Source organism: Gasterosteus aculeatus, chromosome 20, assembly GCF_964276395.1.
Source record: "Gasterosteus aculeatus chromosome 20, fGasAcu3.hap1.1, whole genome shotgun sequence".
In the NCBI taxonomy this organism is placed as follows: Eukaryota; Metazoa; Chordata; class Actinopteri; order Perciformes; family Gasterosteidae; genus Gasterosteus; species Gasterosteus aculeatus.
Genome location: NC_135707.1, coordinates 6609111 through 6636631, shown reverse-complemented (window position 1 = coordinate 6636631; position 27521 = coordinate 6609111). Strand labels below are relative to the sequence as shown.

General features: G+C 44.2%; 2 protein-coding genes across 6 annotated transcripts in view; both read right to left on the bottom strand.

Annotated features, from left to right (window-relative positions):
• adam22 (ADAM metallopeptidase domain 22) overlaps positions 1–20001 on the bottom strand; it is a 40448-nt gene extending 20447 nt beyond the window's left edge. For both annotated transcript variants that reach the window (XM_078094776.1, XM_040166508.2), the window contains exons 1-6: positions 19558–20001; positions 19144–19304; positions 16693–16769; positions 7565–7631; positions 4397–4479; positions 1466–1529 (exon numbers count right to left, since the gene is read on the bottom strand). In XM_078094776.1, the coding sequence (XP_077950902.1) occupies positions 1466–1529; positions 4397–4479; positions 7565–7631; positions 16693–16769; positions 19144–19304; positions 19558–19654 (549 nt within the window). In that variant the 5' untranslated portion in view covers positions 19655–20001. The remainder of the gene's footprint in view (positions 1–1465; positions 1530–4396; positions 4480–7564; positions 7632–16692; positions 16770–19143; positions 19305–19557) is intronic.
• Positions 20002–20876: 875 nt separating this feature from the next.
• On the bottom strand, positions 20877–27513 carry dbf4 (DBF4-CDC7 kinase regulatory subunit). 4 transcript variants are annotated; one of them, XM_040164500.2, is made up of 13 exons: positions 27433–27513; positions 26788–26902; positions 25622–25788; positions 24911–25054; positions 24746–24796; positions 24591–24660; positions 24407–24483; positions 24233–24278; positions 24064–24109; positions 23849–23974; positions 23305–23419; positions 22839–22951; positions 20877–22691 (listed from the first exon to the last, which is right to left on the bottom strand). In XM_040164500.2, exons 2-13 carry the CDS (start codon positions 26831–26833, stop codon positions 21899–21901), a joined length of 1794 nt encoding a protein of 597 aa, XP_040020434.2. In that variant the 5' UTR covers positions 26834–26902; positions 27433–27513; the 3' UTR covers positions 20877–21898. The 4 variants fall into 4 exon arrangements, with proteins under 4 accessions (XP_040020434.2, XP_040020433.2, XP_040020435.2 ...); XM_040164499.2 differs by lacking the exon at positions 27433–27513 and adding an exon at positions 27065–27297; XM_040164501.2 differs by lacking the exon at positions 27433–27513 and adding an exon at positions 27073–27285.
• Positions 27514–27521: the final 8 nt, after the last annotated feature.

Below are 27521 nucleotides of genomic sequence, written 5' to 3'. Positions count from 1 at the left end.
TCTCACAGCTGTCACGTTCAGAATAATACACTTTAAAACCGGTTGTGCTGTGTGAGGTTACATGAGCAGCCAGTTGAGGACACACGGCTAATTTCTCACCAGACTTTTTTCTCCGTTGGCAGGAGATCAGACGGATTCCCCATATGGTCCACGGCGTCCATGCCAACTCTCCATGCATCCCAGCAACGCCCCGTTCCCACCATCCTTTCCCGCTCACTTTCAACTATATGATAAAAGCCTAGAATTATCTGGACGAGTGGCCTCTGCCTTTCATACAAATATCTGATGAAGGGCTCTTTCAGGCTGTAACAAGAACCAACAGCAGACAGCCTTTTATGAAGAGAGAGCCTTCTAAAATGCACTCAGATTTTGTGTTATTGCATGTGCGTGTGTGTGTGTTGGTCGGTGCACGCGGTACACAAGGAGTGGACGCCTCGCAGACCGAGCGGACGGTCAGACGAGACAAAGAGATGCTCAGAGAGTGAAAAAGAGGAGGAGATCCACCGAGAGGAGCCCGGAGGTGCAGAGAAGGAGAGCCGCGGCGGCGCTGACAGACTGACGGACGCAGCCGGGCTCGGGGGAGGCTCCGAGCGATGGAGCTACGTGCCAAATATTCTTCTTGTACCACTTCGGTACTCAGACTTCGGTACAAACAATTATGTTTTGAGTGATTTACAGTGTCACACTTTAAAGGGATCTGCAGAGGTGGAGCAAGTTGTAATAACACAATAACAAATAGTGCATTAATATCCAAGTAGCATTTTATCCTGGTAGCTTATCAAGGTGTAACTGATTTGTATTCTGTTGTGTAATTTAACTTTATCTTTTGGCCTTGTTCATGTTCTGCACAGTATGTCAGTGTTTTGGCAGAATGCTTTGCATGACACACACAGAACTAAACCAGCCGAGAAGCTCCAATATTTATGTGCATTCTACGTCACTGGGCCCGTGTGAATGACCAAGAAAAGGCGACCAAGATACTGTATCTCTGCAGACTAGTGCTGCCGCAATATTCTCAGTTAAGATCTCGCTCTCTCTCATCGCTTAAATAATTCAGTCTCTCCAGAAAACACTGAAGGGGAATGACGGAGGCAGAGGCCCGATGAGGAGGGAGTCAAAGACGAGGCGGAGGAGAGGAGGAAACCTCGACTTATGTAAAGCATTCTTTCTCTTTCCCTGCCTTATTTTATCAATCTTTCACATTCTGAATATTCTATTGCTTATATCGGAACAGATTGACGACTAAAAGATGGCTAAATACAAAACACCCCTTTTGGGTGTTCACCTTTATTGTAAAAGCCACCTGAACCTTTAAGGATTACTAAATTTAAAATGGAATGGTGATGCAACAATATCTGATCATGGAAAAATCAACAGGGCAGATGAAAAGATGATAAATTCATAAGGACGTCAAGAGGAAGCAGCTCCTACAAAGCACATGTATATTTCTCTGAGGAGTACTTACGTTGCCGTCGCCCGGTCCTCCAGGTTCAATCATGTAGGTGTGGTTGCCATCGAAAAACATCCCACTGAAGTGCAGACAGATGAAAGCACATGTCAACACCAGTTCACGTTCTTACGTTCCTCAGCAAATGGAATAATGTGAATTCAACTCCTCCTCGGCCATCAGTGTGACAGGCAAACCAGTTCAGTGCTCGACCAGATCTTATGGTGTTATTATCATCGGCCAGAATTACAGCTGAAAATGCTTTTGCTGTCCTGCTTTATTTGGCCTTAGTACGGCTTAAGAAGGGTGGAGGGTCATCTCAGAGACCCCACCCACCCAGCAGAATTTAAAGGTCACCTACGGATTGTTCTCTGGAGAGAAGAGTCTGAACTGGTAGACCGATGACAGAGACGCCTTTGAAAGTTGGCATTTTAGACGAGAATTGGTCGCAAAATCATGATGGTTCTCTCTATTGTCAAATGGAAAATTGGACGACTTCAAATGCACTTACAATCTCTAAATACATTCGTCACATGAAGGTATGAGAGAGAGGAGGCCTCAACGCGCACGCATCGCTTTGACCACGCAATCATTTTAAAAAGTGAGATCAATCCTTCATCCAGCAGCCGGTGAAGGTCTCCTCGTCTCCGACCGCCTACGAGTGCGCATGTGCAGAGCAACGGACGTCCTCCATTAATTGACTTTGTTTGAAGCTTTTAGGAGATTGGTTGGGTCAAACTGTAAAGTCATGAAGGTACCAGGAACACGCAATCTGTCTCACTCTTCACACTGCCTTTTTTCTACCGCGTTCTGGCCAGAAATCACTTTCAGGAGGACTCTGAAGGTTCAGGTCCAACATTGCCCTTAAAGCAGATATCGCACACTGCAAAAGAGGACAGACATTTTTGTTGAATTGTTTTGTTTTGATAAAATACTTCGAATAATATACTCTACGTTTAGCAGTGTGTCAAACACTTATTAAACGCATGACACTGATTTATTGCCTTTTCTATTTATTCCTTTGACACTCATCCCCCAAACCGGTAATTCTGCTGAGACAACATTCAGATTTTATACACTATTTTATCGACTTAAGGCCCTGAAAACTTTCTCGACATTTGAATATTTCCGGATACATGATGTAATCTTCAAACTGCTCATTTCATAATCCACGCGAGGCTTCAGTCTCAAACGTAAAACATGGAGGATGCTCTAAACAGGGGGAGTTGATGGATAATTGTCTGCTGAGATCACTATCCTACTGAGTACGGTTAATACCCTATTGTGTTGCACTGTAAAGTTTCTCTGTTAGTGTGTGTGTGTGTGTGTCTGTGTCTGTGTGTGTGTGTGTGTGTGTGTGTGTGTAAAGTAGGGAGGAGAGAGCAGGATGTATATTAGAGTAAACACCTGACTCAGCATAAAGGAAATACTCTGCCTCTATTATCTAACCCCTCGACACCACTGTGCACTCCCTGAACTCTCTCACTCCCACCGTCTCGCTCTCTTCCACAGCCACACAAACACACAACACAGATTGCATTGGTTTGCAAAAGGAGGTCAAATATTATAGAAGTCAATGAGGCCATGAAAAAAAATCCTCATCATTTCGATACCTGGTGTATTATTTAGTATTCGGTCGCACTTGACCCTCTCGTGTTACGCTGACGGCCAAAAATCGTAGACGGCAAAAGTGGAAAATACAGATATGACGGCTTCCATAATCCAGTCAATGTGTGAGTCCACTTTGACACAGACCTATTTGCTCTCTGCTCACCTCATATCATAATCGGTCCTGCATATGTCGATGCACCGTATGTGCAACACATTCACCTGGTTGGGTTTGATTAATTCATGCCCTCCTTTTCATTATTTAGTTTGTGGCACTCCATCATTTGCTCTGCTGACGCATTTCCCAAAATGATGCCCACAATCACACGAAATATGGACACGTTATTAAAAGTCCAAGCTTATCTAAGCTTATTCAGCAAGTATCAGTCTAATTTCACCCGCTTGCCTTAATTAGATTAATGTATTCCTCTGCAGTGGGGATTTTGGTTTGGACGTTATGTTGAAAGGGGATTTACTGGGCTGAATCAAGCCGTGATGAGGCGTAATGGATGGAGAATGAAAGGAATAAAGTGATGAAATAGTGTTTATTGTTAGCAATATACCAATGGGAATGAAAACTTCAAAGAGCTGAGAAATAAAGATATTTGCAACTAAATGCAGACCACTACAAGTTCTACCCATCACGCGCACTATTTCCTTTTATTATTATTGTTATGCAATATGAAAATGTCATAATAACTAACTATAGCAACATGCTGTAAATTCTGCTTTTTTGTGCAATTACGTTTTGAGCCACCTAAGTAGTCAATGTAAGATTACCAGCATGAGCTAAAGACACCATACAATGTGTTAAATATCTGTGATTTCATAAGGGTTTTCTGACAGTACGTTCACAGTTTTGGAGGTTTCCTTTGAGTAAATGTGTGGAAGCAGCTGTCAAAAGATTTTATGTGCATAATCATTCGTAGGTGCCCATTTTTTCACGTTTGTTAGAAGTAAGAATGAACTCACGCAACGCAGTAAACATTTGTGCCTCTTTTGTCTTCATAAATACACACATTGCAACACACAAACTCATATCTAGCATACAAGCGTTCCTCCCAGCAGGCTTAGTTTCTGATCCATCCCTCTGCCTTCGGGCACAAACTCTAAAAATACCAACGGCGAGAAGAGAAGACGCCCGAGCAGCGCCCGCCGGTGCGAACGATAACCTGTGCAAAGTGGGAATGCAGAGAGACAGCGGAGGCCTCGCTAAAACTAATTACATTGACCTGATGAATAAATGGGAGCGCGGCTGCTCACCCCGACACACAAAGGGCAGCGGCGTTGGTGGTACAACATTCACACACACATATAAATTTGCGTGATATTTGGACTTACTACAATCCGTGGCAGGTTGAGACAGCAACGAACGAGTGAGGAACGTCCCTGACCTTCCCCTGGTAGTAGCAGTGCTCTCCTCCCTGTGAGAAAAACACACACAAATTAAGATCCTGGTCGCCTCCTAAAAACGTCACCACACACTCAAACGAGGGACCGACATCCCACTTTCTGCCTCGCTGCGTCAGGAAATGTGTCCAGAGCGATCAATCACACCGGATTAATTGGTTAACACGTGCAAGTATGACATGGTGATGTGTGTGTACTCTATGTGTGTGTGTGTGCGTGGTACAGACACACACTTCGTGATTTACCCATTCGCATCCTTCCATCTGTGTGTTAACCCCCTCTGTGACTTCTCCGTCCTCCATCCCAACGTCTCCTCACAACTCGGTCTCTCTATATGTGTGTGTGTGTGTGTGTGTGTTTCTTCTCCTCGCGAGCGTAGACACTGATTTATTTTTCTACAGACATGTATGATGTCTAAGTGTCTAAGTGCTCTGCGGGCCATCTCCTCCTGGTCCATTTCTTGCTGCCTAACAGCCATTAGGCAGGAAGCCGTCCTCCCCGAGGAGCCACTGCTTTTATCAGAGGATCAATGTCTGCCGTACAGTTTGACGCTTCGTCCACGTCGACCTCCGGCTCCCTCTGCGGATCCCTACGTGTACGCGTGAGATGCATGTATGTTTGTTGGGGTTTTTTAAACTGCATGATTAAAAGTAAAGGGATCTTAACTATACAGCGTAACGGAGGTAACTCGCAAACAGAAGAGCGGTGAGTTGTCTCGTTGAACTGAGGCCCGGCCCGCATCCAACAAGACTGTCGGACGGGTCTTAGAGGAAGGCCTTCGTGCAGGCTAGCTAGATTAATGGGAAATAAATAAATACTGAATTGGACTTATCATGGAGATATTGTCATGAAACAGGAAAGGTTTTACCCCAAATAGTTTCCATAAAGTTGGAAGAACACTGTAATTTCCTTTAATTGTAACAAAGATGTGAGGCCAAACCAAGAAAACACAAACCGATGTTATGGGGACATTATGCTCATTTCCCTGCAGAACTATTTCAGGTTTAATTATGCTTAATTTACAGTCATGGTTTAGAGCTGGTGTATAAAATGGTTATCATGTGTAGTAATATGATCTCAAAAAGATCTTAATTTTATAACATTATTTTGTCTTTCTTCTTTCTTTTGACTCGCTCTCTGTGCCAATTATGTCCCTCTTAGTATTTCTCCTCTCTGTGTTTCTCCATGCAAACTGCATGACCAGAATGAACAGAAAATACTAAAACACAGCAGCTCTTCCTTATTGACTAGATAGGGAATATCCATTGAATAGTTAGACCCTGGGATGAGACATATACATGAGCTGAACAAGTTATGTAGATGCACGTTAACAGAAGTGCAGTTGGAGAGAGAGAGAGAGAGAGAGAGAGAGAGAGAGAGAGGCCTTCTGATAAAGAGACAGAAGGCTATTTATAAGAGGCGCTGTGCTCTACTATCCCAGCGTCTCTCCTCCTCCTGTCGCCCTGAACCTTCTGCTCCACTTCTCATCAAAGCAAGAAACAGCCCAAACCAACCAGTGCAACGGGTACATCCTAAGAGAGAGGCTGTGTGTGTGTGTGTGTGTGTGTGTGTGTGTGTGTGTGTGTGTGTGTGTGTGTGTGTGTGTGTGTGTGTGTGGCTAAATCGGTCCGATCTGTGATCTATAAGGTAATTAATCATCCATTCTGGACAACACAATGAAGAGGTGACAGAGTCAGAAAGTAAACAAATAGGACACTTTGCCCTCTGAAAGTTTGGCAATTAGATAAAGAAGAAAAAAAAAGAAATTACATATAATATAATATAATAATAATAATAATGATGATGAATTTGCATTGTACCCTGCACAAAAACATGTTTTTGGGGATAAAGGATAATAATAGTTTCCTGTTCATTGCAGTAAAATAAGCAGACAGAAGCCAGAACCGCTGACACATTTAGCTGCACAGCACATATTACCTGCATCGCGTACGTACAACGCGAGCAGAGAGGATTCTGAGTTGGACCTTTATGAACAGCTGCTGTGGTACAATGACTTTTGACCTCTACTGTGTAACAAGCAGCTTGTCCCAGATCAACCTTCCTGAACAGCAGTCATTAATAAAGTGGCAAAGTGCTTCTTGTTCTTTCCGCTACCTACACGGAAAGCTCTATAACTAAGAGTCCATTCTGGATCTTACACTACAAGGTAAATGAAGTCACAAAAACAATTCTCTGTAATAAGTTCCATACAGGTACAGGTGGACCAGATCCCTCTATATGTGGTGTAATGTTTTGGATCCCCGTCTTTAAAGTATCTAATATCTCACTAATCTGCTTCTGAGCTGAACAAATCCTGACCATTATAATCCCCCCACTGAAGTGATATGACACCTCAGTGCGTGTCCCGTAAATGAAGTCCCGATTTCAGAGGATTATCACAGCAGTCGGCCTTTCATTTCAGTGGGAGGGTCCGGCCTCTTCGGCCCACTGACCCTGAACTGAACAAAGACGTGATGTCTGTGCGCGCAAACTAACACATGAGAGGAATCTCCAGTGGAGGCGATTCAGTATGTGGATCCGTCATGTGACACATGTGACACTGGAATCAGATTTCATGTCATTCGAATACTCTTGCTCTCATTCGTGCTCGTCACGACGGCCATCAGCTTCTTAATGCTGCTCTATGTTTGGTCACCAGCTATTTGATGAGCTTTGTCTGCCTGCAGTTCTGTGACTCAGAGGCGCACAGGAATGTTTCTGGTACTAATGTGGTTGGAAACGAGGCGGATGAAAGCAGAAAGGGTGAAACAACGCAGTAAAGTCAATCAGGACTGTTGGGAAGTTGGGGGACCATAGAAAAGGGTTAGAGATGTTGAAATACGTCACAGAGCTTCTTACAGGGGTCACATTACACATGACCTTTGATCCATCGATGATATAACATACTGATTACAGCAGCTTTAATAATCTGATTGTTTTCAAACCTGATTGAGGTCAGATTATATTGAATCAAAAATGCTTTAACCATCCTCCACATAATCAGAAACTGTCCACTGACGCGTGGAAATAGCGGAAGTAAATAGGCGGTAAATGTCCGTAAGAACAGAGCAAGATGAGAAGTGATTTGCAGAATCTTACACTGGTGACGACAGTCCTCCCTTTCTCTGACAAATGCCGCTCCACGTAGCCCGATGACAGCAGATCACTGGGAACAGAGAGGACAAAAATAGAGAAGAGAATCAAGTTAGAATATTTGTGGTTTTCCTTCATGTGTCACTCAGATATGCGGCCATGCTTGTATTTTATAGGACGATTGTATTCAGTCTTGGCAGCAAAAAGCTTCAAAAGCATCCGCCCGGCTAATTATGCCCATCGTACAGGGACGCGGCTATTTCCAGCTCACAAACTCACACAAACACAATTATACAAGTCAGGCCTTCGAGAGGAGGGTTGGCGCGCGGGCGTACATGTCTGTGTGTCTCTATCCGAGGAATGAAGGGCACAGAAAAAGAAAAAAAAGATCCGTGTGAAGTAAAACAAGTGAGTCAGGCAGAAAAGGAAAGAGGCAAGAAAAATAAAGCGAGAGAGCGAGGAAATGAAAGAGTGGCACAAATAAGAGGAAATCAGTGTGCGTGTGCTTCCTCAGCAGAGCTGGACCCAAGAATCCCGAAGGAGACACACACTGCTGGGCCAGTCTGAGACAGAGATGTACGAGCTGTGGTACAGAACAGAGCGCATGCCCCCACCCGCCCCTCCACCCACACACACAGGAATGCGGCATATGAACGGGGAATTTGCCTCTTCTTCACACTATTTTAAGTTCTCAATGAGATGACCTAAACATGGACACACATACATACATATATATATATATATATATATATATATATATATATATTATGCATTATATTATATATTATATTATTTGCATTCAGTAAGCGGTACACTAGTGGCCAGTTATCTGAGGCTCGAATACACAAACACGCACATTATATAAAGACGTGCAACGGAAACCACAGACAGTACGTGAGCAGGCGAGCTGCAGTGAACCAGAGAGCCATCACTCAACTCCTGCCAACTTCCTGTCGACATCGACAGGCAGCATGTGTCACATAAGCAGTTTGGAAACTTTCATCTCACCGCATTGATTAAGACATATTCAATGAAAAGTTCAAAGTTTAACCTTTGCGTCTTCAATCACCCTTTTTATGCAAGAATTTTATTTTATTTGTGTTCATATTTGGATTCACTGGAGAAATCAAGAGAAACATTAAACACTGCTTAATCAATTAGTTGATCCCCATAAAATGAATCAGCACTTTTTTTTCTTGTTTAAATATCGAGCAAATATGAAAAACATTTGATGACTCCAGGCTCTTGCTGATGAGAATGTCCTGCTTGCTGTGTATTATTCTAGTTGTGCAGACATGAGAGTACCATCAATCCTCCTCAAACACAGAGCGTAAAACCCAACAAGGGAATTTTATAAACGTTGGTATATTCAGTGCTGTTAAATATTGACAATACTGTTCAAAGATGAATTCATAAGTCTGGTCTGACAGAGATATCTATCTAACAAAAGGAGAGAAAGCAAAAACAAATTACTCATTACTTATTATTCTAGTGAAACCCTTGACATCAACCAGCACACAAACATGAAGGAGGCAACTTTCTATGTTGAATCAGTTTTCTGGCACAATTGAAAAAAAACATGTACAGGGAAAGATGACGGAGAGTGATGTGCAATGGAAAGAACGGCAGTATTCGAATCCCATCGAGCAAAACCACCACGCACTTTCACGCCATCACACCTGAGATCACACTTCGCCGCACACTTCCAACAACATCCTGCCCATTAGACGGAGCCGCGGCTCCTGAGAGGCGAGCAACATTTCATCAACACCTCGCGTCAGAAAACATCTGCCGCCAGAACGTTCACACGCTCCCGCGATGAAGACGTTCTGTGGGTGCGTGACAGTCACCCGGGTCACGGGTGTGCTGTTAGCCTTTGTTCTGCTGGGATGTGTGTTTAAGATTCAGAGCCTGTGATCTTTATCCGGCCCCCACGCCGAGCCCCCGGCGGGCGAGGAGCATACTGAGGCAGCGAGGCGACCACACGGGCCTCTAATGGAGGACGCCGATAACAGACCTCAGCTTTAATTGTTGTGGGATTTAAATAATTTATATGACAAAGGCGTAAACCCAACATTGACCCCATCCCCCCAGCTGACACACACAGCGCCCCCCGCTTCTCTCTGTTAACATGCGTACTCACTATGTATGAATGCATGACTGGGAGAGACCTCTTAGTCTCCAGCTTCCTGACAAAATGAGAGAACTGCAAATAGATGTTTGTATGTGATCTCGCTCTCGCTCTCGACATGAATGTTGCAAACCCTCAACATAAATGATGATCAGAGTGTGGAAAGGGAAGCTGAGGGCTTCATTAACAAGAATAAACAGAGAAGAGGATGAGGGGAAACAGAAATACAAGCAGTTCATTCATCATAAATCATTAGAGCTTACACTAAGACATTCCTGGTGGCACGAGCGATCTACGTCAGACATATTTACATGACATCTGGCAGTTAAAAGTGTCCGACCAGATGTGTGGCTGAAAAGAAGACGTAGCTAACAGCACAAACATCCTCTTGTGTCCGTTACTCTCATTATCAGCAGCTCATTGCTTTTCTAAATTGTCTGCTCATCCTCTGCCGTAGTGGAGATTTTTCTTGGCTCCGTTGCCGCGGCAACATCTGTTCGAGAGCTAGTGTCGAGCTGTCCATCAGGCCTCGAGGAGATTTCAGACGGACCTGCAGACGGTCCACTTTCAGCCGTCAAAAATGTCATAGCCAACATAGATCAGCCAATTATGTGGTGATCACATCCTTCTCTAAGCACACTGACGCTGCTTCAGTTAAGAAAATGTTCCTCTGAAACGGCTTATTTAACTTTATTAAGGTCCCAAGAAACGAAACGGATTAAAGCAGAGAGTGCACTGACTCGGTCCGGCTGTGAGTCACATCAAACTTCCTCCTTCCTTCTAAAGCACCTTGCTGCTGTGGGTGAAGAACCTGCTGCTGGCGACCCAGTTTGAACTCCTGAAGTGAATCATAAACACAAACCAACTTTCCACGTGGCCTAAAATTCCTCTCACGATCCGTGTCGCCGGGCACCGCCGGGACAGTGGGACGAAATACAGCACAAAAGGGACAGATTGGCAGAACTAATGTTTAAGAGTGTGTGTAAGTGAGTGAGTGGGTGTGAGAGATTGAAGGAAGGCGGGTGGGGGGGGGGGGGATTGGCACAAGTGTCGGGGTAGCAAGCTTTTCATTGCTTTCAGGCAGGCTAATCAAAGACCCTTGTTAATACTCCCAAAAGCACACAAATATAAGCAAATGTTAAAACAATTAAGGTAATTTAATCAGCTCCGTTGACGTGTCCTCACAAACACGCTAGTCATCAAGTGGACTTCTCCACCCATGTATGGATTCTTTGCCATTCAACACAGCAGTTAAAGGGAAGCGGCACACAAAAGGACTGAACATGTGCTGTGTCAGCCGTCCGTAATGAGGACGGGGGGCGTGCTGACAATATAAACAGGGGAAGTGCATCAGAGAAATGGGGGGCGCGGGGGGTAGAGATGGAAAGGTGGATAAGGAAGGAGAAAGAAGCAGACAAAAGAGTGTGGGGGGTGGTGGTGGTGGTCTATCTTGGGGAAAGCTGCAGCTGCTTTCACCTGCTCTACAACCCTTTCTGCAGCCTCACCCCCCCCCCCCCCCCCCCCCCCCCCACACACACACACACACACACACACACACACACACACACACACACACACACACACACACACACACACACACACACACTGGGGCCTCATTAAAGGTCTGTAATTCATTCACTTTCCAATCACTTTTCAGACAAGCAATTCCACTGGCACTCTCGCTTGGATCCCACTTCCTATTGCTCAGGGAATACGGAGGCCCACAAAAAGAAATATTGGACAAAAAAAAGGCAGCAGGGCGCTTATATTGGCACTTTGATACTGCGGTTGGGTTTATAGCACGCAACACACCAGCCCGATGGAATCGACTTTTGGATGTTGCAGACACGAAGGAGAATATGCACATCTGTATCTGTGACGTTGCTGGATTGCTAGTGAACTCCATACGCCATAAAATCTATGCACTGAATCAATCGGACTTTGCGCAGTGGTTGAATGGTTAGAGCCTCGGTGGTGAACCATCATTTTGTTTGATTTTTATTCAGCATGACTGAGGAAAACGAGTAATCTTTAGGAGACAATGGTCTCCACAGAGGCATTAGTGTCTTTTCCTGCGGCGAGAACAGTCCTTCCTCCTGCGCCCGTCTGCGGCGGGAGACCTCTCTTTGTCTCCACTAATCCTGCAAACTGCGTTCAGACGGCTCGACCGAAGACAGAGGGGTAGAAAATAAGTGAATATAAGGAGATGGAGAGGAAGAATGATGGTGCGTTAAATGAGGAGGGCCGGTAATTCAACTCTCGACATCCAGCAAAGACTACAAACAAAAGACCCATTTTTGAGTATGGTGACGTTCACCATAATCAACCCGAAACACATTTATCACTGGATGGAATATTATGAATCCCAAATGCAATTGTGGTTCTCAGAGAAAATAACAACTACTGGATGGATTGCCATGAAATTGTTTTTGGTTGCTATGGTTTTTCTTCTTGCTCCGTCGAAAAAACGCATCCCGACACAATTCTTTTGTAAGTGACGGTGGGCAAGAAGCACAGTCCTTGACGCAGTATAAACTACAGCTGAAACTAATATGAGACAAGAAGGTTTTTTTTCTTACTGCATCAACTATCTGCTGATGCGCTCCACTCACCCGGGTCTGGATCCCGGTGTTGGTGACAGGCTGCTGCACGATGTGTTCCCGTTGGACTGACAGGGCTCCCAGTGACACATGATGCACTCACAAGGTTCTCATGCACGCAGTCATATGCAACCAGTTGCTAATGCTGGTAACTGTCGTCCGAATCCAACAGAAAATAACACACGCATAGTGAGGTAAAAATGTTTGCAACACCACAGAGTTCAGAACTCATTATGAGGCCATTGGCAGTCAACAACGGCAAACACCAGCTGATTAAACCTGTGCAGCAGTAACGCTGAGAGAGGATTTCCTACCAAAAAGACATCAACCATTTGATTTGTCTACCTCAGACGGCTGCGGCCTTCTATAAACTCGCTACATGAGTTTTGTTTTACGTCCTGGTTTGAAAAAGGTGACGGTGTAAATGAATCTGAATTCAACATGTTTATATCCTCCAAAATGCCTGAAGAACTCCGGCGGACCTCAAAAACAGAGACACAAATTCTATCCTGTATCCTCCTTTCTGACACACACTAGGAACTCAAACACAAACTCACACTCACCCCCTTATATTACCAGAACATGTTGTACACACACATTCCTGGTTGTGACGCTGAGCCACTTAGCAAACACAATCTGTAATATACCGTTTGTGAGCATTGCGTCTTCTCACAGACACACTCACAAACATAACTCCCAAATTTATAGCAAAAGCAATGCGCTAAAGTGTGTGCATGTGCACCTGTGTGTGTGTGTGCGCGTGTAGACCAACATACAGATCAGGGAGAGAAAAGGAGGAGAGGAAGCAGGGTCTATTTTATTTTCAGGGTACTCCTTTCAAGTACCTCCCTCCCTCGTGTATGCGCACACACACACACACACACACACACACACACACTCTCTCTCTCTCGCTCTATCCCTCCATATCTCCAGCACTTATTTAACCCACCCACCAGGACTCAAGGGTGCATGAAGGACATCCACACATCTGTCTCTGTCCTCTTCTTTCTCTTCATCCTTAACTATTTATTTCTCTCCATCTTTCTCTCTCTCACACACACACACACACACACAGACACACACACACCTCATCAAGCCAGCAGTAAATCTCATCACGCCTCTCTGCAATAAATTACCACGCCGGGGACGGAGAGTGGAGATGGGTTGTATCAATGTCAGGATGCAGGGAGGGAGACACGTGTGGATGATAAATTATGTTGGAACAGGACATGAGAAAGACTTAAATCACATACATGTACGTACAAGTGACAAAACGCTTAAATACACACGCGGCGCAGGGGACCCCACAGCATCAGGACCGTTCGTGGCCCAAGGCAGCTTTAAGCCTACAGTCAAAATCCACTCAAAGCCAGACAAAGATGTGACGTGGACATGGAGACCAGTTAGATGGCGTTTTGTCCCCATTTATCAAACCATTGAATGTTTGGTTAGCTTTGTTAGCTTCTTGCCTAACGGGAAGTTAGAGGGACCACGTGGTTGAATCAGTGCTATTTAGCATTGCCTGAAACGGACCCCTCAGTATTTCTGGGCATGAGGGGAATGATGACACACCAGCGTGGTAGAAATATTAATACAGCGAGTGTCTGGTGTCCACATGGCTCAGTTGGACCTGTGTGTCTGTTTTTATCTGTACTCATGCGTTGTCATGCATACATACTAACATAACATAACACTGAGGGGATATATAATTACAAAGACATCCCCCTTCTGCTTCACCATTTACACATAGACACAGATCCAGAGCCGCCCGTAGCACAGCAACGCTTCGGTCTTCCATCTGGTCATTGTTCATTCTCACAAATTGTATTTTATTGAATATATGTTTTGAATGCATAAGATAGAATATTATCTGTAAGCATTTGATCCATAGTAGCTGATAGGAACGAGCCCGGTCAATTTGTTGTTCAACAACACAATGACTTCAGGTCGGGCCGGAGTTCACTATTATCATCTTTAGGAGAATGAAGAATTAAATCCACTAGTCAATTTGTCAACAAAATGATAGGTGTGTAAGTCTATTGATCATTTATTTGGTTGAGGACAGCCGTAGCGTCGTCACAATGTTTCTCCTTCAATTCACAATGAACCGACCGGAAACCTCCTTCACCCTCCTGAACGCACGCACACATGCACACATACACACACACACATGCGCACAAGCCTCTTTAAGCTTAAAGCAACATCAATTATTCAGCAAGAGCAGGTGGGACGTGCGAGGCAAAGGGGGTAGTAAGGACTGATCGGAGAGTGTGGGGGCAATCATGGGTGGAGATGTGTGCGTGTGTGTTCGTTGGGGTCCTGACAGATTATTTAAACCCCCCCCACCCTTTGCTAAATTTGAGCTAGCAAGCCCGCCAATGGTAAATTGTAGCGAGCCGCTGGAGGACAAAGACAGAGGGGGAGGAAAGACCCCGTGACCCGCCAACCCCCTCCAGCCTCCCCCTCTATAGACGGTCACACCTCAGATGGGTGAATATAATATTTTGCTCCCCGACATAACTACTATAAGAATAACAACTACATATAAACAAACACGTCTGCAGTTCTGTGAGACGATAGAATAGTGAAAAACGTCACAGAGTAATAACGTTCTTTTCAGTCCGTCGATCGGACGTGTCTGACCGACCGTCCCACAAACGTTGCCATCCATGGCGTGGCGAGAATCGCTAAAGGATCGCGGAGACAACACAAACTAAACGTTAAAATATGAAATTAACACCTAAAGTATGCCCAAAAAAGCAAATGTAACTTCAAAACAAAATGACTACACAGCTATTATTCACAGTCGATGAGCTAATGTTAACCTTGAGGAAAAGACAGACTCAGAGATATCGATCGTAACAATAATAATAATAATAAGCACTGTAGCACAAAACCAGCTGAAAAACACATCTAAAACACAAATAACACAGACTGTTGAGCAGCAGAGTCATTCATTGACCGAAATGAGACAACTAGGTTTTGTTACTGGAGGCCCAAAGAAAACCCACTCATGCACCCACACACACAAACACAAGCATGGTTTGATCTGTCTGGCATGAAAGCTATCTGTAAACAAAATCAGGGTGGCTGTCAAGCGGGGGATCACTTCACAGAGGAGTGAGGTAGAGGATGATGATGAAGAGTTAAGGGCAGCAAGAGGAGGAATCTGGGGGGATAAATTATAATATATTACACAAAAAGCCACAAATGGCACAAATCAGAAGCTGGAACTAGTAGATGTTTGATGTTTTTGTTGTTGAAAGTTAATGAAAGTAAGATTTTTAGGGAAAACACACAATACAATGCTGTATTGCACTAATCGTATCCTCTCATTCTTATTCAGAACCACACGTTTCACAGTGCTGCCCGGAGCGGTCTGGGTGGAGCCCACTTCACTCTGTGGAAAGCAAAGCAGGATTTCATCAAGCGTTTCCTTTCCATCGACACCCTGACGGACCTTCGGTATCACATCCAGCTGAACAAAATATGGAAAAAGGATGTCACAGGCATGAATAACCACTCAACGTCGACGACTCTTCATCACACCAAGTGCTGATGAAAGTGCACAAACATGTACGTGCCAGTGTGCCTGTGTGTGTGTGTGTGTGTGTGTGTGTGTGTGTGTGTGTGTGTGTGTGTGTGTGTGTGTGTGTGTGTGTGTGTGTGTGTGTGTGTGCGGACGACACGTTTCTGCTCGCAACCGGTTGACGTGTCGCGCAGCGAGCTGCAGAAACATCTGCTCTGAACGTGGGAATTCCTGTGATGTAATGTTTCCCTCAAGTGACATCCGCTGTGAAGAGCAGGCAGCATCGCTCTGTGCGCGTTCACAGGCGTTCTGTTTGGGGGCTAAATGAGACGAACGAGGGAAACAGAAAACAGAGACGGACACAGAGTGGGATTGAGAAAGAGAGAAAAAAGGGAGAAAGACAAAGAGAGAGAGAGAGCTGCTTGTTTTCCATCAGCAGTGCCGTGATCAATATCAGTGTCTGACTGGGCAGTGCTCCGGCCTTTACCGTAAATCACTTCCTATTATGATGGAGCCTCTAAATCATACTGTGGTGCTGCAGACACACGCACACACATATACACACACACACACACACACACACACACACACACACACACACACAGAGATTCATGCACATCGGTTCAAACAAATGTCCTCTTTAGCGCACACACCAGTACCATATATTGTGCAATAGCGCAAAAAAAGCCAACAAACAGCAAAACAAAAGCTGGAAAATAATTAACTCCGTCCCGCAGAAGCAAAATGCCAAACTTAAACACTGCAAGTAACAAAGTAAAGCTACCAAAACATCTGCAATGACAGACAATTACAATAGTAAATGGGTGGATAGTCGCCATGGCTGGAGGAGTGAAAAAAAAAAAAGAAAACTTACTGGTTCAGTTCCACGTCCAGGAGGAATTTTCGGCCAAAAGCGTCAACTTGAAAGCTCGCTTGGGCCACGTGGTTCACCTGAAAAGGCCGGGAGGATAGTTTATTTTCTATAACGACAAACACTCATTATCATATTCAATGATTAAGCAATCATGCTATGCGAGGATCAATCCTCATCTGCATTGATTGAAGGCTGTATTATCACCAGTAAGGCCGTTTTAATTAAGCCATCAAGGTCTTCCTCTGGATTTGAATTTCTGCGAAAGGATCTCACAGTTCCACACACGTACATATCATTCTTTTCCATCATTGTCACCATTAACTGTATCCATGGTTACCACACTGGCTTCGTTAAAGGTTTTTTTGATGAGTATACACAGAACAACACAAAGGCACACTCCTTTCTGCCTGCATGTGTTGTGTGTGATTAATTCCCAGCTCCGGACACATCTGCTACCGGCGTCATTGCATCACCTTTGCTCAATGAGGACTCCCTGCAATCATTCCTGTGCAGGTCCAGGGGGGGGGGGGGGGGGGGTCCCACGCGGGCGGAGCTAAACCCCGGTGCACCTTCCCCCAGGCTACCTTCACGAGGAGGTGGGGGTGGGGATATATATCCCCCTCTCATTTGAGGTGGTGCCTCTGTGCTCACCCAAGGATGACCTGAGCCTGCGAGGCCCCCACTGACCACAGCCCATTGTTTGTAGGCGTGTAGGCGTGTAGGCGTGGTCAATGCATATATGAGCGGGTAAGAGGGTGTGTGGGTGTGAGCGCGCACGCACAAAGGGCAACCCCTTTCCACGGCACACTTCTGGTGAAACCCAATCCAGCAGATTTGATCCATGATGGGAGTAGGTACCAGTAATTGTGTTTAACCAAAGTGCATCCCAGTCTCGGCTAAGCCGGGCCGATATTTTGAAGCCACCACCGACTCTTCTCACATTGATTTCTGAGTTTTATAGCAGGCCGGAGTTTCCACTCACGGCTGTGGGAGTAGGACTATAAGTGCTATCAATGCACTGAGCGCAGACGGAGACGCAGGAAGGCAAAAACGCACAGACCAACACGCGGCGATTCCAGTTGAGGTCTTTGTTTTGTTTCACCAAAACAACACTCAGCACTTTGCTGAACCCCACAGTGCTCAATCAGGGGCGAAAAAAAACAAAAATAGGCGACGCAACAGTCTATAAATAACCTGCTGTGTGTCACACATTTTAAGAACCATTTGACGGATTTTTTTTTAGGCTGTTGATCTAAAAACAGCCAAATAACTGATCCGACTTTGTGTTCAGACGATTGAAAACCAGATTCAACTCCAGAAATAAAATCAAAGATGAAACGGTATCCTTCTCCTCCTCTTAGCCTGGATTCTGACTTGAAATGGTTATTTTATAGCTTAATCAGAACTTTGAGGTCGTTACTGATTGCCTGTTATTTTTAGCTGTAGAGTCGGGAATTGAACGCCTATCAAAACTGGCCACTAAAATATCAGACATCAGACATTAAACGATTTAATGACATGATTTGAGCAAATATTTTGCAGAATCCGTGTCAAAAAGTCAAAACCTTCATTATCTTTGATTCATTTACTATTCTTCCTGCTTTGAGATTGTGATTGAGGAGAGAATACAGTGGCTTTAAAAGGAAAACATAAAAACGATATCTAATGGCAGATGGTTCCCGTTAGCTTGTTAACCCATCGGGCTGCAGCTCCGTCTGAGGCGTGAGAGAGACAAAGGGTTAACACCTCCCTGCCTGCTGCCATCTGTAGCCCTCCCCACACTCCCAGCCTCCAATAGGCAACACAAACCTAAGCTGCACAAATGGAGGAAAAAAAAACCCTGACAGGTGTGTAACATTTCTCCATCCCCGGCTCTGCATATACCAATAATGATCCATCTGTGATGAGCTGAATTCTGCTGATCGTGCACTCAGATTCATCAATCAAGCTCCATTAGTTCATCGCTGGTGACTTTCATTTATGAAAAAAACACTGAAAGAATGCTTCTTAGTGGAACATGAGCCTTTTATCGGTGAGGCAGCTGATAGGATGCAAGTTATCACTAAATAATACATCTTCCTTGTCAGCCAGATGAGCTGATTGACAATGTGCAGTGTTGACAGAGAAAAGATTGAGGACAAATCACTGGGATGAAAATGTCATATCAGTTTGAAGAGTGATGTATTTTTGTTTTATTGTTTTAAGGCCACGAGGACCTGCAGCATCTGCAGACAGTCTAATACGGTCTACAGCATAATAAGTGCACGTTTCCCTTCCTATAATGTCCCGAGCTTCGTGTGTTTTGCTCGTGAGTCACCGATTATGAATTTCCCCTCTGAGGACAATGGCAGAGGAAGAGGAGGAGGAGGAGGAGGAGGAGGAGAGGAATCCGCGCAACAGATAAGCACGCAGAGAGCAGATCGCTGACAACGGGAGGCGCCGCGCGTGTACCTGCGTGGAGCCGGAGCCGGCTTTCACCCGGGTGCTGAGCTCGTCCTCCGGCATCTGGTTGCGGCTGTGCGGACTGTAGAGCAGGCGCAGCGGCACCGTGTCCTCCTTCCCGGCGAACCTGCCCGCGTCGCGAAGAGCCTTCATGCTCGACGAGGCGTCTCCTGCACAGAGTGTGGGGAAGATGGGGGGGGGGGGGGACACCGATTTCATCACCCGCTCCGTGCATCCTCCGTGCGGGGAAACGGACACGGAGCGGCATCCATCACAACCACCGACGCTCCCGTGTTTCCTTCGATAACACGGAACAGCCAAGAGACGAATCTCCAATACGCAAAAAAACAAACAAACACGGCCCCGTTAACGGGGACGTAACGCCACCATAATGAATGTGAGATCTTAAATAGCATCAGTTACCATTTGTGGCATTGGAGCTGCTCTGATGACCGACGTGCATCAATCCACAGACGCACAAAATGGAAATCCACCACCGCGGGCGCATCATCAGCATCATTCCTGTTCTGTTTTTTGTTGTTGTTGTTGTTGTTGTAAATGATAAAAAAAAGCAATGCGGTATTCCGGGAGCAGGCCCTCGGGGTCCTGCCTTCGCTACGGGAGCCTGAAGCCCGGGCTGCTCGTCTGGTTAGCGCAGAGCCTCCGGTTCGGGGCCATCGGGGTCCTTACGAGTCCGAACGCCGAGCGCGTCTGAGCGCACCGACACGCCGCGGATCAGCAGCGCGGAGGAGGCGTGGAGGAGGGAGGAGGGAGACGGGCTAGCGGGGGGGTGGGGGGGGAGGAAGGGGGACACCTCCTTAAAACACATCAATATCCAGCGGCTCACTGCAGAAACGCCTAATGCATAAATATGAGCGTGCCGTGGAGACAAGAGGAGGGGGTGTGGGGGGGTGTAGAGCTGCGGGCCCGGCCGTGCGCCGCCGAGTCCATCCATATTAAATTCCTTCAGGAGGCGTGAGGCGTGTCATTGTCATGAGTCAACCCATCGTTTGATATAAAAACCGGGGATCGATGGATTCTGTTTTTGTGGATGTTTTTGATTTCTTGGCACACTTAATTAATTCTTAATTCTTGTCGTATTTTCCATTTGTGGCATTAAAATAATCAGGAGCATGTTTGGAAAATACTGAGTTGTTTCTCTGTAATTATTCTCACCCAGATGTTGCACAAGTTTATCTTCTACAACCCCTTGAATTGAGACAGACACTTAAATACTTCTCCTGCAAACCGGGTGATTCAACATGACTTAAAGAGGTGATGATCATGTTTTTTCTCCAGAAAGGAGTTTATATGCTCATTTCAGGATCAGAATGTGGCACAATGTCAATAAGTCGTCCACTTGTATTGCTATTTAATGGTTATAATAGATAGATATAAACAACCGACTCACATTATATCACAATGTTTTCATTGTTTTCATTTCTATAACGCAACTTAGAAAAGTTTGGATGTAGGATATGCACGTTGTTCACTTTTTTGGGTTGTAGAAAGTTTCCTTGATAAAAAAAATGTTACTTTGTATGGTTTGCCAAAAGTCATTTTTTGTTAAAAAGTTGTAGAAAAAATCCCCAGTCCTTTGTAAAAGAATCACAGAATATAAACTGAATTTACTCCACACTAACATCAGTTCAATACAACGCCTGCGTACACTAAAGTGCACAGAAAAAAACAGTTTTGGGGCAAAAGATTATAATCTGTAAGGAGCAAGAACAAAAAATAATGATGTGCACTCACTTCAGTTTATTTTCTGTGCATTGACCTCTGAAAACATTGTTCCTCATTTGACCGCGTGGATCCATTGGAGAGCAGCGTGGGAGAACAAGGGCGGTGTGCTAATCCGCAACACGCAGCGAGCCGTCAGAAAGGGCTGAGAAAGTCCCTAAAATCCTTAAATGTCATATAATATCAAGTAACACATGTTACATTTGGAAATAATCACTTATTGAGGTCTGTAAAATTCAGATTGCAATAAAATATATTATATATCTTTTTAAAATGACCTTTTCCCTCAAAGGTATTCATTGGAAACAACTGCGAGGAGACTAAAACCCTTCTTTAAACATGGATTCCCAGTGGAATTTGTGAAAGGTGTTGTCGTTAAACCCTGTGATGGGACTTGCAGGAGGCCTTTCGTTCCAGTTCATAACAGCAAACCCTTAGTAATTGAAACAAATGCACAGTGCGCCTAAGTTACATAAGAATAATGTACATATGTCTAATTAAAGACAATTTTGGGATAAGTTTAGGATTGAAGCAGCTTTGACCAACTGTGGGAAAATTGTGGATAATCTTGTCCAACATTAATCTTTTTATGAAAAAAAATTTATGGATGAAAAACTCTTCACAAAATAGAAAACTTTCAACTGGATTCAATTGATTGTATAAGGGAAAAACCTAATTAATCACAAGGATTTTTAAATTAGATCAAATGTAATTTCAACTCTTACCAAAGGTTGTAACTCAATGACGGCGTCAATACATTTTTCTTTTTCACCTATAGTTTCAAATACTTTTGAAATTGGGCAAAATACCAGAGTAAAGAGAAACAGCATGCTGGTTTGGCCTCTTTCAAGTGGGATGTAAGCTAAATAGCTCACGCACATTCGCCCTTCATCTGATGGAACAGAATACAGCTCACCGTCTTCAAACCCAAGAGGGAAATATAGAGGCTTGGAGTCCGGGCCACAGAATCTTGTCTCAAGTATTGTACATGGCAGTAACAATCCAGTTCACTCCTCACCTACTAGTGCTCAAACCCCATAAATTCCCCATCCATGTCATCGGATGACTGAAAAAGCTCCCAGAGTTTCAGCATGCAGCTGTCGGGAAGGTCAGTCGGCTTCACGTATTCGCCACATGTGTCCACCTTCCGTGTCTTCCGCCTACAGACTCTCACCCTCCTCTGTATTTTACGGACCGGGGAGAAGGTGAGTGAAGGAAGACTTTCTTCTTCCCTGTTTTTGTCAAACGATACCTTACAGCCCTGAACAGGCTCACACGCGGAAGATTCCTTTTTTTTATCCTCTTGACTTGCTATGACATTAAGGCCTTTTAGGGAAGCTTCGTTCCGACTGTTCATTGCATCCAAGCAGGAGGTTGAGCCCTCCTCATCTCCAGTTGTTGTTGGTTTCGCCGTGTTGACCTGAGCACCTCCGGGGGGAATGGAGGCAAGACATTCCCCTCTAGGGGTGGTTTCCATCCTGGGCTCAGGAACCTGAGCAGCTTTTTGAGAGCAAGAAGTCAAAGAATTCTGCCTGCACGGACGTTTACGTGCCACAGACTTGCGCTTGGATCTCTGCGAGTGAGTGTAATAGGTTCTCCCCTCAGTGGAAGTCAGAGGAGTGGAACCTGTCCCCGATGTGATGTTTAAAGTGTGTGCCGAGTGAGATCCCTCGTGCCCGTCGACCGTCCGATGCTGCTGCCCTTCTTCTTCTTCTTTAAATGTCTCTGTTTTATCGGGATCTCCTTCACGTCTTTGCACAGGTTTCCCACTTGGTCCAGGAGCCATCAGAACAGAAGAAACACTGCATTTTGGTCTAACAGGAATCAGAGGAAATATTCTGTGAGTAGAGTGCAATAGAAATAAAAAGGAGCCAGATTCTTTTACTTATTTGCGTGCATGCGTTTCCCGTGAATACTTAAGGTTGACGAAGTTTTTAAAAAAAGGAACGAGGACAAGTTACCTTTTCACTTTGGTTTTGATGAGGAAGTCAAAGTGCAGAGTTGAGACCAGTTTGTCCAAGACCAAGTATTCATCACTCCTGGAGAAAGCCTTGTGACGGTCACTCTTTATATGCTGAAAAAAACAAAGTGTACAACATACATTTATGCACAAGTACTACATGCCCTGTTGTAATGCTAAGATACAAATCCTGGATGGATATGTAGTAACAGGCATAGCTCTGTGCAGGACTACGTACAACCTGGATTGGGTACCTTACCAAGGTTGCCAGTGTGTTAACACTGTATTACCGGCTAACTGGCATCAGCAGTTGTGATCTAGAAGGTAATACTTTGGGTGAGCAGGTGCTGAGCGCTAAAGACATACAAGGTAGGTCTGCTCATGAATATTCATCACTACCCGATTTCAAAGCCCTGCAGTTCAAGTTAGTGGATCGGCAGTTTTCCCATTCACGTGCATTAACTTACCGTTGTCACATTCTCGTATTTGATCATGCAGCATTCGCAGTAGCCGCCTCGTTTCTTGTCTTTGTTCTTCTTCCGGCCGTTGGCCGGCTCTTCACTGGCTGAGGCCTTTGCACCTCTGATCGCAGATGTTACACAGGAGGAGGAAAAAAAAAAAGGTAAACAGTTGGAATTTTTTACATTTTGAGTTTCATATTGTCTTGATGGGTGGCTCCAAAATCATGTACCTCTAAATTTTATGCACACATTGTAGTAATTTGTGAAAAGAATTGGGGGAAAAACATTTTTATACAATGTGGAAAAATGTAAGGAGTTGCTTTATTTTCCACCTATGAATTAGAAACAGAACAACATCATCAACAAAACTTCAATTAAAAAACAACATCTCAGAATATATAGATTACGAGCGGAGCAGAAAGGTTTGTTTGTAAAACCAACTTTGCGGCACCTTAGCGGAATCAAATGGGATTTAGTGGTTAAAATGCTGTGAAAACAATGATTTGAAATACGCGGAAATCCAATCAGCAAAAGAGAAGAATCACCGTACCGGCGCCCCGGCTGTTTGTTTCCAGGAGGAGCCTTGTCCTCGGCACAGAAGGGACTGTGGGGAGGAAGAGTCTTCAGGTTGAACTCGGGGATGTTCGGCATGGTGAGGTAGATCGGCCGGTAGTGTCTGTGGAAAGGGAAAAGAAACGGATCATAGTCATTAGATGTAAAGAACTCAAAAGACAGTGGAGCTTATTTTAGTCTTGCGTCTCTTACCGGCTTGAATCCTCCACCTTGACGAAAGGTTTACGGATCCGGCCCCCTGGAACAAACATCCATCATAGTCAAATTAGATTTGAGCATGTATAAACAAAGCATCAAAAACAATGGAAAACATTCCTACCTAATGAAATAAAAGACTGGATAATAACTAGATTACATTTACCTTTGGATTTATTAAAGCCTTGCTTTGCGGCGGACTCAGCTTTGACCTGTAAATAATAAAAAAGCATTAAAAAACAACTGTACAATGTTAAACCATAACTTTTAGGAAAACAATCCCAACATATAATTCAATCTTTACAAAAACTAATTAGAGAATGTGAACCTGTAAACTTACACTTGTTTTGACTGCATTAGTAGCAGGACACTGGCTGCCGAAAATCTTTTTTTTCTTCTTAACATATGTGATTACATCTGAAAGTGAGATCAAATAAATAAAACTACAGCACCCATTACGTTCACCTATACATTTAAATAAAGAGGTCAGTTTGTTACATTATCAACCATTATTGACAACATACCATCTATGTAGAGTATTTTCACACCCCACTCCAGAGCATTTGACAGGATCTTGTTCATTTTCACCCTCTCCTAAAGGCAAACAAATGTGTATAAGCAAAGAATAGAAACACATCAATTAAACGTCCTTACTTAACTCTGTCTCGCGCTTACAAACCTGCTCTTTCACAACTTTCTGCACCAAAGTCTTCCCTCGACTTGGAACAAACTGAAAGAAGAAAAAAAAGCGAGTGAAATGGTCTGGGAGGGAAATGCAAAGGATAAATGTGAAATAGGCCGTAAACATGTCTGCTCTACAGTTGATGCATTAAAGTGAACTCACTGTGTCTGTTTGGACTTGGGGTGAACTTGGGCCAGAGTCCGGGCCAAGAACAGGAGACTCCTGCCTAATGCAATGCACATATCGAGCCTCCCTCTTGTTGGATACCAGATATTCAATTTCCTTACTGAAGAACTTCTCAACAATCTGAGTGACAAACGAGAGAAAACAGGATACCTTTTTTTAAGAAAGCTGTAAGACTTTTAAAACAGTCTATTCAGGAATAAGAGATATACAGGGTTTGGATCAATCTAAATTTTTAAGTACTAATCAAAGTATGTTCATGACAAAGAATCATACACAAACGTAGGCATTGAATATCTTATAAATCTGATTTGTAATCTCATTTACTGTTTCCTATTCAGATGTTATCTATGCTACTAATATTTTAAAATGTCAAGCTAGAAACAGCACTTATTTTATCCGAAGGCAAGAAGTAGCCTTTTTCTATAGGTAACTTCACTGGGAAAACCAATGTTCTAATTATACAAATTGTGTTGTTCTGTGCTACCAAACAAAAAAGTCAGACTCCATCAAATGCAGAGGAAGAAGCTGTCTGGGACTGAATCCTAACAAAGGCAGCAGAACTGAGTGGGAAAATATAACATTGCTTGCTGTGAATAACCCTGTAACTACTTGTCTATGTCAAGCCGGCACAGGACAAATGACAAAACACTCAAACCATTCTGAACATAAAACCACGTTCTCTCTCACCCCTCCCAGGTATCCGATGTCACTCTCCAATATGTCCGCTATCCTGTTTGACGGCAGGTCCAGGTAAAACACTTTCCCAGCAAAAGGTTTGACTTGGACAGCAGCGGTCACACATGTTGGCTTCGATTGACTCAGCATGGCTTTGTCCCCACTGCTGAGCCCTTTCCCTACCGAAGCAATTACAACAGGATGAGGGAGGGAAGTTCTGATGCATCGCTTGAAACTATTCATTTTAATTACTGACTGATCATGAATTGGGTCGTTCGCCCAATCAAATACCAAAACTTTTAATGGTAACCTAAAAAAAAACAAAGATCAGCTGTGTTTTTCTTTGAGCAGCTGGTCAAAATGCCTTTGCGACTGCAACGTTTTGTTTTTGATCTCAATCGACATTAACGCAGTCTTCACAGGAAGATAGTCGCTACACATTACATTTCATTAAAAGTAACGTCATCTGTCTGATTTATAGATAAACAACAACCTCAATGAACGTTTCATGACGTCACCTATTGATAATCAAAAGTTCTTTTCGTGGGCTTAGTTGGGGGTTTGCTGTCTTGTCTTGATTTAAGAGTTGGGTGCCAAGCAGGCAGACACAGTCTGACAGGATGGGGAGTCAGTTTCTGTCCTGGCTGAGGAATGTAAGGTCTGCGGGTCAACTAGCAGATTTACCAGCCAAAGGGGGGTTAGAGACACACCAACACTATTCAACATACACACTCTGTTCGCTGATGTTTACGTTAAGTCAGGAGTCTGGACATTGGATGTGACCGGAGGTGGAAGGTCCTCCTCTACGCCAGTTTAGGGCCAATAGAAATATTTCCTTCTCTGTCTTTCAAGGGTTATAAAACATCATGTTCTTGCTGATGTTAGTGAGTTGTTCTCCCGGCCTGTGTGCTGCCTGAACTGCTCCTGCCTTTGCAAACGCAGCGCTGATACTTGACCTGTGATCTGACAAATACATTTCCCAGAACGAGAGAAGTCGTTCGGCTGAATTTTTGATAACCCCGACCAGGCTCCAAATCTTGAACACGTATTCTTACACTATCAAGGTAACGCTAATCGTTGTTAGCTCGCGGTTCACGTGTAGCTAAACGTCAACTCGAAAACACGGAAAACAAAAACAGTCCAGTGTAACAAGGTGGCGTTAAATGACATGAACGTACCTTGCCATTTGGGTCTTGTTTGTCTCTGGATGCGTTTCGGCTTCATTTTATTCTATTGCATTTTGTTTTGCCCACCAGTCTTGAGTCAACGTGCCCCTCGAAGCACTTGTTTGTCCTGTGTGTGTAAACAAAGCACGGTGATGTTTACAAAGACACGTTGCAAGAGAATCTGGGTTCTGAAAACTACCACATTTCAAAAGCAGCGTTAGCCTAATATTAGTTAGTAGTCATTGCTTCTCAATTGACCAGCGTATACTGCGAGTTAACTTTAATTCACCTTCTCACCGCTAACTTTTGTGTGTCGTTTCCTGGCGAACAAACGGGCAGCTTTGACGGTTAGCTACTATGCTCAAAATAAGTCATTATAACAAAAATGATAATACACAACAACAAAGTATGCAGAGGCAGGATATTTTAGAACTATTTAGACACACTCGCTAGTCAGTTTACTGGGTCACTGCCTCAGAGAAACGTCTCTTTCCCGCTATTACGTTGAATACAATAGTATGGGAAGTCTACGTTGCCATGTTTGATAATAGCGGTTCACGTAATCCCCGTCATGTTTAAATTCATTCCGGACCAAACATAAACTCCCGTCAGTTTTTTTATAACTAAGACAAGTTGGGTACAAAGGCTTTCGTTTACCAAGGACGGTAATCTTCTGTCGTCCTTTCCACTTTTACGGAAACTTTTCAACCCTGGCAACAGTAGGAATAAGTAAAACCTACCTTTGA

Bases quoted from the DNA above. Each gene is read 5' to 3' on its own strand.
- dbf4 (XM_040164500.2), bottom strand. From the start codon at position 26,833: ATGAAGCCGAAACGCATCCAGAGACAAACAAGACCCAAATGGCAAG. The intron at 23,420-23,848 runs GTACGGTGATTC...ATCTGCGATCAG, and splicing joins AACAAACAGCCGGGGCGCCG to AGGTGCAAAGGCCTCAGCCA. The intron at 22,692-22,838 runs GTAACTTGTCCT...GATTCCTGTTAG, and splicing joins ATCAAAACCAAAGTGAAAAG to ACCAAAATGCAGTGTTTCTT.